Genomic DNA, 12,598 nt, shown 5'->3' on the forward strand with positions numbered 1-12,598 from the left:
ACTATGTGAATATATAGTTATTCTATGTTAAGACTTTTCTCATTAAATAACCATGGCACCTTTGTCAAAATCAATTGTGTAATATGCATGGGTCCATTTTCAAACTATTCTGTCTGCTAGCCCCTAACATTTCTTATAAAACAGGTCTTCCGGCAACAAATTCTATGATCTTTTCCTTGTCTGAAAGTCTTTTCTCACCTTTTCTGAAGGACATATTTCCTGAATATGGAATTCCAGGTCAACAGGTATATTTCTTTCTTTCAAAGATACCATGCCAAGGCCTCTAACTTGCAGAGTTTAAGAAAAGAAATATAGTCACTCTCTGTATGGAATGTGGTTGTTTTTTCTTCTCCAACTGCTTTTCTAATTTTCTCTAGTTTTCAACACTTTGATTATGATGTACTTTAGTTTTCTTTATGTGTGTCCCTGATGGTTGAATTTCTTGGATCTCTGGGTTTATAATTTTCATAATTAGGAAAACTTTCAGACATTGTTTTTACATTGTTTTTGTCTCCCTTATCCCATCTTCTAGGAGTCTAAATACAAGTATGTTAGAAAGACTTGATGTTATTTCATAGGGGACTAAGGCACTGTTCTATTTTCTTTTTCTCTTTGTGCTTTAGTCAGGTTCACTGATTTTTAGTTCTGCAGTGACCCATCTGCTGTAATTTCATCTGTTCTTTCTCACCTAGCTAGTGAACAAAGAAGTAATCAAATAGCAGCAGTGACTTTTTAAAAGTAAATCTTTCTCATACTTGAATTATTGGTATAAGTGTATTAACCACAAATAAAGTATTTCAGGACTATGAATTTAGAAAAGTAAATTTTCTTTACTGCCTGTAAAATTAGTTTGTGTATATATACATATACATGTAACATGAGAAATGACACTGAATACGACACCAGTGACGGGCTGTTGTAATTTTTTTTACTTTGACTTTTACAGAAAGTGATGACAATCTATGGAAAATGCTTTATTGTATCATGCTTATTTACTACAAGAAACATTTTATAATAATACAAAAGTAATCCACAAACTTGATTAAAGTGAAGATCAATTGATCTGAAAATTTTTTCTTCCTTAGTCTTTCACAGTAATTGCCAAAAGTTCAATAAGCTGCTTTTTCCAAGAACAATTATTCTAATAACTTTGGGTGTTCAATCCGTGCAATGGTCCAGTCAGGCTTTACTCCTTGTGTAAACTCTCTCTGAAATCTAAGGAAACATTATAAACAATGTGTATCCTGTATCAGTTCAAAAATTTCCTGGATCACTATGTAATTTGCAAGTACATAGCTGAGGCAGTTTTTAGCAAAAAGCTAACAGATAATGGTAAATAAAAATCAAAAGTTTAACCTACTAATTTGATCACAAAAAATATCCCCACAAAAATGAGAAGTGCATTCTCAACTGAGTATTTTTAATAGACAGATCTATATACACTGCAATATCTGCCAGTCCGTGAGAGAAACGTGTTTTTCTGCTAAGTACTAGCTATAATATATGCCTAATATGAGGAGAAAAAAACTGGACTATGGTGATAAAACAGCACTTCCATGGAGGTTGGTTATGTGATTAGATTTACTCACAGCTGGCACTAAGTTCATTCTTGAAAATAGCAGTCTTTAGGACCTGCCTGTGATCTTAGTAGTGACTATCAGAACAACCAAAGGTAGTGTTGATTATAGTGTTCTAAATGATGTCTTTAAAAAGAGACAATTCAGTAGATTTAAATTAAATAAGTACTTAAATATATAGAATATTTTGGGCAATTACAAATAAAGCAAAATTCCACACAGGAAAAAAGAAACGAAAAAAAAAAAAAAAGCACATTTCCTCCAAGAAGTGAAAAAAATGAAGATATAATTCTCTTTACCTTAGTGAAACAGGATACATTTTCTTTCTTAGGTCATTTTGGGGTTTTGTTCATTGTTTTAAAGCAAATTTGTATAACTTTGATGACGTAAAAGTATTCTTTTAAACAGATATTGAAGTATATCTCCACTGACTCTCTTGAATTGTTCACTGTTCCAAATTTTATTCACACAATAATACACTACAGTGTCTCATTTGAATAAGTTGCTAACCTCCCATTAGACAGTACCTCCTTAAGGGCAGGAACCCTTCAATTCTGTGTCTGAACTCCCACCAGAGTACCTGGTAAAGAGGAGATGGTCAATAATTATCTAGTGAGTGGATGGTCCATGTGCCAATTACAGCATATTTTATTTTCCAAAGATGGTCATAACTACATTTCACATGCTCTTCTGCAATGTGACCTTGCTGCTGCCCCATGAAGACGTGGAGTATCTCCATGTCCTTCACTGTGCAGATCCTGTGACTGTTTGGACCAGCAAACCATGCAGAAGTGATGCTGTTCCAATCCTGGGCATAGCCCTTTACTGGAGGGCTACGTCTAGCATCTTCTGTCTTTTGGAAGCCAACCACCATGTAAAACACGTGACTATCTTAACACCTCCACAAGCCCAAGCTATAAAGAGAGGCCTTGGGGAATGAGACATTATGTGGAGAAGCCAAGGAGCATCCTGGTGCTGCCCTATGAGTGAGGAAGCCCATTGTGGAAATGAATCCCTGGCTCCTACCATCCCAGTTGATGCCAGGTAAAGCAGAGGAAACCCCACAGCTGAGCCTTTCCAAAATTCCAGAGCAGTAGAAAAGCAAGCAAAATGAATGGCTGTTTGTTGTCACCGAGTTTTGGAATGGTTTGTAATGTAGCAATAGACAGCTGAAACACTGTTTAAGTTCAGCAATATTATCGCTTCCTAATTTCTGAACGCTCCTATTTTGTGGCCAGTATGTCTTTATAACTATCTCTCTTCATAGATACTTGTCAAATTTCAATTTTTTCTTCCTAAAGCTCCCTTTAGTTTTCATGTCTGCATACTACCTTCCATTTCCTAAAGAAAGGAAACAATAAATGTGATTAGACTTACTCATAGCTTGCACTAAGAAGTTGTTTAGTTTCCACGTTCTGATCCCCCAACTTAACCTGGAACACACGGGCTCCACTTATGGCTTCACTGGGGATGTTGGCACTGGTTAGATACCAAAAGCACATCAGGATGTTAACAAACTTCCTTCCTTAGAGAAAAAACATACACACATACAGATACAATGACAATAATCTATCATCCTTATATCCAAAATGAAATCAGCAATTGGCAGTAATTATACAGTTGTTACACATCAAATTTTGTGCTCATTCTAACTTAAGGTACCTGTATTGACACCTTTTATTTTTAGAAAATTCTCTTGGGGTTTACGACGTATTTGCCTCCCTCTCTGTAACACAGTATAAGAGCTACTATTTACTGAGCAGGTACTTATTGCCCAACTGTACTATGTGGATTCTTCTCCATTTGTGGGATTTTCTAAAATTATGATAACAAAAAACAAAAACAAATAAAATTATGATAACAGGTATCTATTGTCAAGCCAAAAAACAGTAGGGGGAAAAACACATTTTTTGGTGCTAACTTAACCCCAACTGCCAGAAAGAAAAAACACTTCTCTTCTACTCTAATTCACTTTATATGCCCAGTGATTATGAGAATGTCCTGTGCAAAAACCAGGCAGTGACCATGATGCTAAGATGCAATTTGAAATACTAGGGAGAAGAAAATATTTATCATTAAAAGTACCTTTCTGAATGTTTCAAATTAACATGTATGTGAAAATATTTTCACTGTTAAAGAGTTCTCAATCAGAACTGCCTTGGCAAGTGTGTGAGCAAAGGCTAGATTTCCTATGTGCCTAGCACATAATACATATGTGTATATTTGTAGAAGGAATAAGAAAGTCACTGAGTTTTCAGGAATGCTATTGTTCAGGACAAGGAAAAGAACAAGATAAATGCCAAAGTTCCTTTCAATTATTTTCACTGTCTCCAAATAAATCCAATTGGGAGTTCTGAGTTAATGTTACTCTTAAAACAGTCTTTAGCTAACAGTATTTACTTTTTCTTTTACTTTTTACTTCTACTGAACATACAGCTGGACACTTAAAATACTGAATTGTTTCCTTTAAGTTAGGAAATCTGAAACACAAATATTTTCATTTTGACGTAGGAGCAGCTTGTCTTGGGCAATTTTCATTAACTTAAGTGACAATGTTCTCTTCTATGAATTAAACAGCATTAGGGAAAAGTTCTTTTTTTAAAATTTATCTTTTTACTTTGTAATGGGGTATAGCTGATTGACAAACAATGTTGTGACAGTTTCAGGTGAACAGCAAAGGGACTCACCCACGCCTATACATGTATCCATTCTCCCCCAAACCCTCCTCCCATCCAGGCTGCCACATAACACTGAGTAGAGTTCCAGGTGCTATACACTAGGACCTTGTTGGTTATCCCATTTTAAAAACAGCAATGTGTACATGACCATCCCAAACTTCTAGACAGAAAGGCATTCAAAACAATTACCATACCCCAAGTCTTCCAGAGACTTTTTAAAGAATGAATAAATTATTTTCTCTGTAGTTCTATAAATATCCACTTGTACCAACAAAATGCCACTATCCCAGGATCTTTCACTAGTTTAGCTTATCTGGACAACTGTGGGCCATTTAAAATTGACTATGCTCCAGGATTACCTTTCTCATCATAGTAAATGGAGATGTCTCCTGTTGATGTGTACACAATTTCATCTATGTCAGCAGCAAGAGCATTTTTATGGTTGTCAGGTAGTGAAGTAACCTTTTCTTTCAATACACGTAGAGTCTAAGTATGGAAAAAGCAAATCAGAGTTCACTTGTTGAACTGTCAAAAGCTTTTCAAAAAGTAGAGTGAATTCTTCATGGAATGTATTTTGTAAAACTATTTTTAAATTTACAGCCATATGTATTCACTTTCAAAAGCAAGGCTGAGAGGCATCTGATTCTTCAGTTAGATAACTCCTAATAGAACATTCTATGTAAGAATTGAAAGACATCATATTCAGTCATGCCTTAAGTAGCAAGTGATTCTATGCTTTTTAAGACCCTGAGTACTCCAAAGGCAAGACAGAGGGACTCTACTTTGGGTGATGGCATACATGTTACTTTAAAGCATAAATAAGGACAATGCATATCATTCTAATGAAAGAAAATAATACACATTAATAATTACTTTTAAAGGAAAATTAAAGTATACTTTACCTCTTTGGCCACAAGTTCTTCCAATAGATCGAACTTACACTGTGACAGCAATTTGGACACATGAGCAAAAGCCTTGAAAACAAAAGAAAAGTGGGGGAAGGGTGGTGATTATTATTTTAAGATACCACGTGAAATACCATACAATGTACAATGCTTATACTTCAATGGCTAAGTACAACAAAGACTGTTTTATGATAAAGGCAATAAACATGGTCAACACTAAGATATCGATGGTTAGGCATGACTCCTTCAAAGTTGGTTGACTTTTCTTATGCGGCCTTTCCACACGCACAGTAGTAAGTGGGCAGATTGCTAATGATGTATCCACTCCAAGGACCCAAGAAAAGATAGTGTGTGGTGTACATACTAGGTTCCCAATAAAAACATCTTCTATATAGTTCCTTTTAAATAACGATGAAGTAATCAGCCATCCTGACTGTCATATGATCCCCCTCTGAATCCTGAATACATAGCAGCACAACCTAAGTCTGTACTAAGCACAACCTAAGTCTGTACTAAGTACTAAGCAGTACAATCTAAGTACTGTGAGTCTGGAGATCTGGACTGCAGCTGACCCTCATTAAGATAGATAGAGAAAGTGTTAGCCACTCAGTCCTATCCAACTCTGTGATTTCATGGACTGTAGGCTGCCAGGCTCCTCTGTCTGTAGAATTCTCCAGGCAAGAATACTGGAGTGGACTGCCATTCCCTTCTCCAGGGGATCACCTGACTCAGGGACTGAATGCGGGTCTCCCGCATTGCGGGCAGATTCTTTATAGTCTGAGCTAACTCTTCAGACAGGTCTAAAACAGATATGGCATTGGTAAAGTGGGAGAAAAGATAATGAGTTTGCATAGTCTAATGCAGTAGAACTCAACTTTGAAGTACAAGATCCCACTTTGAAGTGGGAAACAGTCAACTGCAATCCTCCACACTACTAGCAATGAGGAATGGAGCTGTGCATTAAGACTCTACCTGTTTTCAAGGAGCTTCCTATCTACTTGAGGAGAGAGCCAAGAAAATGGACAAATCCAAGAATTATGACAGGAATAAGAACAAGATGATTTTCGGAGAATACAGGTGAGAACTTACACTATCTGGGTGGACAATAAGGGGGCTTCCTAAAGGAAGAACCATCTAAGAAGAAATTTGAAGAACTAATGAGAGAAAGAGGATGCAAAGGTGTGTCAGATAGACAACTCTCATAACTGTTATGGGCTGGATTGGGTTTTCCAAATTGAAGCCCTAAGTCCCAGTACCTCAGAAGGTAACTACATTTGGAGACAGGGCTTTTAAAGAGGTGATGACGTCAAATGAGGGTGGGCCCTAGTCCAATTTGGTGCGCTTACAAGAGGAATAGTGGACACACATGGAGATACCAGGGACACATGAGCACAGAGGGAAAAAAAAACATGTGAGGACACAGAAATAAAATGATCATCTACAAGCAAAGGACAGAGGCCACAGAAGAAACCAAACTTGCCAACACCTTGTTCTCGGACTTCCAGCTTCCAGAAATGCAACAAAATGAAGTATGGTTTAAGCAACCCACACTGATATATTTTGTTATGGAAGCCCTAACAACAATGGTCAGGAAGCAACAGTTAGAACTGGAGTTAAAACAACAGACTGTTTCCAAATAGGAAAAGGAATACGTCAAGGCTGTATATTGTCACCCTGCTTATTCAACTTATATGCAGAGTACATCATGTGAAATGCTGGGCTGGATGAAGCACAAGCTGGAGTTAAGATTGCCTGGAGAAATTTCAATAACCTCAGATATGGAGATGACACTACCCTTATAGCAGAAAGTGAAGAACTAAAGAGCCTCTGGACGAAAGTGAAAGAGGAGAGTGAAAAAGTTGACTTAAAATTCAACATTCAGAAAACTAAGATCATGGCAACTGGTCCCATCACTTCATGGCAAATAGATGGGGAAACAATGAAAACAGTGAGGCCTTTATTTTGCTCCAAAATCACTGCAGATGGTGACTGCAGCCGTGAAATTAAAAGGCTTGCTCCTCAGAAGTAAAGTTATGACCAACCTAGACAGCGTATTAAAAAGCAGAGACATTCCTTTACTAACAAAGGTCCATCTAGTCAAAGCTATGGTTTTTCCACTAGTCATGTATGGATGTGAGAGTTGGACTATAAAGAAAGCTGAGCACCAAAGAATTGATGCTTTTGAACTGTGGTGTTGGAGAAGACTCTTGGGGGTCCCTTTGACTGCAAGGAGATTCAATCAGTCCATTCTAAAGGAAATAAGTCCTGAATATTCATTGGAAGGACTGATGCTGAAGCTGAAACTCCAATACTTTGGCCACCTGATATGAAGAACTGACTCAATGGAAAAAACCTTGATGTTGGGAAAGACTGAAGGCAGGAGGAGAAGGGGACGACAGACAATGAGACGGTTGGATGGCATCACCGACTCAATGAACATGAGTTTGAATAAACTCCAGGAGTTGGTGATGGACAGGGAGGCCTGGCATGCTACAGTCCACAGGGTCACAAAGAGTCGGAGCAACTGAACTGAACTGAATAATAATGGAGTTGAATTTTGAGAAAAAGCACACTTCCAAATGGACTCAATGATCCCTTGCAAACATTTTAGATGCTCTCAGGGTTTAGAAACAACCTATGTATTATACTAAGCTTTTGTGTGTGGAAGATGGGTGAAATTTGGTTAGAAGTAACAGACATCACGGAAAAGGAGTATGTCAAGGCTGTATATGGCACCCTACTGCAGTACTCTTGCCTGGAAAATCCCATGGAAGGAGGGGCCTGGTAGGCTGCAGTCCATGGGGTCGCTGAGAGTTGGACACGACCGAGCGACTTCACTTTCCCTTTTCACTTTCATGCACTGGAGAAGGAAATGGCAACTCACTCCAGCGTTCTTGCATGAAGAATCCCAGGGACGGGGGAGCCTGGTGGGCTGCCGTCTATGGGTTCACAGAGTCGGACACGACTGAGGCGCGTAGTAGTAGTAGTAGTAGTAGTAGTAGTAGTAGTAGTAGCAAGGCTGTATAATGTCATCCTGCTTATCTAACTTATATGCAGAGTATATCATGAGATATGCTGGGCTGGATGAAGCACAAGCTGGAATCAAGATTGCCGGGAGAAATATCAATAACCTCAGATATTCAGATGACACCACCCTTATGGCAGAAAGTGAAGAGGAACTAAAAAGCCTCTTGATGGAAGTGAAGGAGGAGAGTGAAAAAGTTGGCTTAAAACTCAACATTCAGAAAACTAAGATCATGGCATCCGGTCCCATCACTTCATGGGAAATAGATGGGGAAACAGTGGAAACAGTGTCAGACTTTATTTTTTGGGGCTCCAAAATCACTGCAGATGGTGACTGCAGCCATGAAATTAAAAGACACTTATTCCTTGGAAGGAAAGTTATGACCAACCTAGATAGCATATTCAAAAGCAGAGACATTACTTTGCCAACAAAGATCTGTCTAGTCAAGAATATGGTTTTTCCAGTGGTCATGTATGGATGTGAGAGTTGAACTGTGAAGAGAGATGAGGGCTGAAGAATTGATGTTTGAAGTGTGGTGTTGGAGAAGACTCTTGAGAGTCCCTTGGACTGCAAGGAGATTCAACCAGTCCATCCTAAAGGACATCAGTCCTGGGTGTTCATTGGAAGAACTGATGCTGAAGCTGAAACTCCAATACTTTGGCCACCTCATGCGAAGAGTTGACTCATTGGAAGAGACTCTGATGCTGGGAGAGATTGGGGGCAGGAGGAGAAGAGGACAACAGAGGATGAGATGGCTGGATGGCATCACCGACTCGATGGACATGAGTTTGAGTGAACTCCGGGAGTTGGTGATGGACAGGGAGGCCTGGCGTGCTGCAATTCATGGGGTCGCAAAGAGTCGGACACGGCTGAGCGAATAAACTGAACTGAACTGAACAGACATCACAATCATGTTGAAATCCAACCACGATACTCTAGTTTCTGTGGCCAATAATCAAACCTGAGCAAATTATCCTGTAAGGTAATAATGTCCCATTAAGAGGCTGCCCTGATAAAGCTTTGATGATATAAGATTTCTTAACCTAACAAGGGGCTTCCCTGCTGGCTTAGTGGTAAAGAATCCACCTGTAATGCAGGAGCCATAAGAGGTATGGGTTTGATCCCTGGGTCAGGAAGATTCCTGGAGTAGGGCATGGCAACCCACTCCAGTAATCTTGCCTGTAGAATCCCCATGGACAGAGAAGCCTGGTGAGTTACAGTTCATGGGTCACAAAGAGTCACACACGACTGAAGTGACTTAGCACGCAGACACGCAACCTAAACAGGCTTCTGGGAAATAGCTTTTTCTTTCATAGTAAAGGCCAAAATATGTAAAGATATTGGAAAACAAACAGTAAATGGTTAATGTGGTTTGATGGCAGTAACAGGGATAATATCATATGTACTTATCAATGGAAGTAAAGTTTGTGGGGCTAATAAAGCTGTTTAAGGAGAAGGTGATGGTACCCCACTCCAGTACTCTTGCCTGGAAAATCCCATGGACGGAGGAGCCTGGTGGGCTGCAGTCCATGGGGTCTCTAAGAGTTGGACACGACTGAGCGACTTCACTTTCCCTTCTCACTTCCACGCATTGGAGAAGGAAATGGCAACCCACTCCAGTGTTCTTGCCTGGAGAATCCCAGGGACGGGGGAGCCTGGTGGGCTGCCATCTATGGGGTCACACAGAGTCGGACACGACTGAAGTGACTTAGCAGCAGCAGTAGAAGCAAGGACTGTCTATCAATGGACCACCTATTCCTCTGGCTCACATGATGAATAAAAGCTTGCCTAGATTGGTTTAAAATAAGCTACAGGCTATACTGTATAACACAGGGAATATAGCCAATATTTTTAACTATAAATGGAGTGTAATCTTTAAAACTTGTGAATCACTACATTGTATATCTGTTACACTGTATATCTGTAACAATATTACAATTATACTTAGAGAAAAAAGTTTTAAATTATAAAATGTTTTTAGAAAGCTTGCCTAGGTTATACTTAACTATGTCAATTTCTAGTAACTCTGGAGAACGAAGAATGCTTGTAGAATGAGTCACAGAACAATGCACCTCAGCAATTGCTAGCTATGCATTCTTGAGTTAATCATTTGACCTTTCTAGACTTGATTTTTATCATCTGTAAAAGGGAATTAGACTAGAATAATGAGCATGAAGGTGTCTTTCATGTTCCATGACTGAAAAAGAAACATGTTAATGAATCGGAGAAGGCAATGGCACCCCACTCCAGTACTCTTGCCTGGAAAATCCCATGGACGGAGGAGCCTGGTAGGCTGCAGTCCATGGGGTCGCTAGGAGTTGGACATGACTGAGCGACTTCACTTTCACTTTTTACTTTCATGCATTGGAGAAGGAAATGGCAACCCACTCCAGTGTTCTTGCCTGGAGAATTCCAGGGACGGGGGAGCCTGGTGGGCTGCAGTCTCTGGGATTGCACAGAGTTGGACACGACTGAAGCGACTTAGCAGCAGCAAGAGCAGCATGATCTAACTTACAGCTTGATACTCACATCCGAAGATAATATTCTAGAGTTGGGAGGTTAGTTTAAAGGGCAAGTTGAGCCCATGAGAGTAGATAATCTAGCCAATGTTTATGCACCAGATTATTCCCAAGCCCTAAAATTACATCTATGCAAAAGAAGGAAGAGTTGCCTTATGAGATCTAGGTAGAAAGACTTTTCAGCCACGTCGTTTTAAACTCTAGGTGTTAAAAAACTGGTTTGCTTGATCTGAAAGGTCATGTTAAGCAACCACTGGTTTAATGGAATCTCTAAATATTTGCCATGGATGACCTAACATTCTTTTTGGAAATCAGAATGGCTAAATGCACAAAAATTGACTTAGATGAGGCAAGATGCATACAGACTGGCTGATGAATGGGTGCAAATACTACTTAATAGCAAGGATGGGGGCTAAAATAGCTCACAGCTGGAGGACCTTTAGGATCAAAGAGTGACTAAAAAGTGTTCCATGCTCCTTTGTGGTCAAAGGAAGTAGGGAGTTAGGCTTGATTGCTGTCCTGTCCATGGGAGGATGACTTCCATTCCTTATTGACACATAAATGAGCAGGAGGTAGACAAGCTCACAAGTCATCTGCAGGAATCCTGAAGGACAGTAGCATCATGCTCATTTCCTCTGCACAAACAAAAGATTTTGAGAACTGACAGGAACTGAGGTTTATCCCTTATAATGCTATTAACTATGCTTGCTCTTTGCTTTTAAATTTTCTTGTAAAAACACAGATTAGTCAAGAATTGACTCAGGAAAGCAAAAAGCACGAGTTAATATTGACACTGATTATATAAAGTTGAAAACATTCAATTTATAACTGACAGATCACATAAATAAGTATAAATGGCTGTGTTTATAGAAATAAACTAAAAAAACTAGAAGTAAATATATCAGTGCCAGCATATAATCAGTATTGGCTTTTTCATTCTTTTTTCATTCAGAAAAATCACATTTCAGAAGAAATAAAGCCATGGAGCTTTTAAGTGACCGAAATAGGCTTTGAATCCATTTCTATCTGATTCAAAACCTGCGGAGGACAGAAAAAGTAATTAAGGGATTCAAATTGGTGTCTCCATCAATCCCCTATTCCTCGGAGACCGTGCAAACAGAAGCAGCAGCTTAATTTACAGCAAGTGGCCAGAGGGCTCTGTATTTGAGTCACTACCCACATTTGATCATTTGAGACCCAGTTGAAACCTCATCGCTAAACACTTTTGCGAATCTTAACTGCTGAATTCATGAGAGGTGGAGAGGTTACTCCTAGAGAAATAAACCAACCTGCTTCGCTCCTTCTGAGAACTCTGTGATGCTGAACTCTTGGTCGAAATAGGCCCAGATAAGGAAGGAGTAAATTCGAGTCCGAACCCAGTTGATGGGGTTGGAGAACCCCAGAATGATCATTTTGGTTTTCTGACGCTGCTGCGGTTGCTCCTCGGTGCTGTAGGTTCGCCGGGGGCAAGAAGGGAAAGTGGGGAGGGTTGAGGCGACTTCCAGGGGGCTGAGCAAGGGACGCTGAGGACCCCGAGCAGACAGGGCCAAGGCCGCGGAGGCCCAAGAGACTCGAGGAAATGGGGCTGCTCCCGAGCCGAGGCGGCGGCGGCATAAGTAGCAAAGTCCAGACAATGGGCGCTTCACCTCGGCCGAACTGAGAGTCCGGAGCCGGGCGGCCCAGCCCGGTAGAGGCCGAGAAAGTAGCAAGCGCGGTAAAAGACGGACGGCCAGCGCCATTTTTGTGACCTTTGTGCTTGCCTGTGCATCATGGAAAGTAAGTCGGTGTGAAACCACCTCAGCGAGGTTCGGAGAAGGAGACTGGAGAGTCGAGTTGGCCTGTTGCTGCCACCTCTAGTGAATTCGCCCCTTCTCTGCTCTCCATCATACACCTG

The 12,598-nt window shown here is 40.1% G+C and overlaps 1 protein-coding gene across 4 annotated transcripts; it reads right to left on the reverse strand.

Moving 5' to 3' along the window:
• Nucleotides 1–906: 906 nt before the first annotated feature.
• MAIP1 (matrix AAA peptidase interacting protein 1) lies at nt 907–12,581 on the reverse strand. Of its 4 annotated transcripts, XM_070388571.1 has the most exons (6): nt 11,994–12,581; nt 5,158–5,229; nt 4,615–4,741; nt 2,955–3,102; nt 2,105–2,157; nt 907–1,215 (listed from the first exon to the last, which is right to left on the reverse strand). In XM_070388571.1, the coding sequence occupies exons 1-5, from the start codon at nt 12,441–12,443 to the stop codon at nt 2,109–2,111; spliced, it is 846 nt and encodes a 281-aa protein (XP_070244672.1). In that variant the 5' UTR covers nt 12,444–12,581; the 3' UTR covers nt 907–1,215; nt 2,105–2,108. The 4 variants fall into 4 exon arrangements, 2 of the variants coding, with proteins under 2 accessions (XP_070244672.1, XP_005895096.1); XR_011467730.1 differs by lacking the exon at nt 2,105–2,157 and having other exon boundaries at nt 2,955–3,056; XM_005895034.3 differs by lacking the exon at nt 2,105–2,157.
• Nucleotides 12,582–12,598: the final 17 nt, after the last annotated feature.

The sequence above is a fragment of the Bos mutus genome, chromosome 2 (assembly GCF_027580195.1).
Source record: "Bos mutus isolate GX-2022 chromosome 2, NWIPB_WYAK_1.1, whole genome shotgun sequence".
Taxonomy (NCBI): Eukaryota; Metazoa; Chordata; class Mammalia; order Artiodactyla; family Bovidae; genus Bos; species Bos mutus.

What these genes read in the sequence shown, in the direction of transcription:
- MAIP1 (XM_005895034.3), bottom strand. Translation starts at nt 12,443, where the DNA reads ATGGCGCTGGCCGTCCGTCTTTTACCGCGCTTGCTACTTTCTCGGCCT. An exon ending in AAGAACTTGTGGCCAAAGAG is followed by an intron (nt 4,742 to 5,157) that starts GTAAAGTATACT and finishes TTCCATACTTAG; the next exon opens with ACTCTACGTGTATTGAAAGA. An exon ending in CTTCTTAGTGCAAGCTATGA is followed by an intron (nt 1,216 to 2,954) that starts GTAAGTCTAATC and finishes ATGTTTCCTTAG; the next exon opens with ATTTCAGAGAGAGTTTACAC.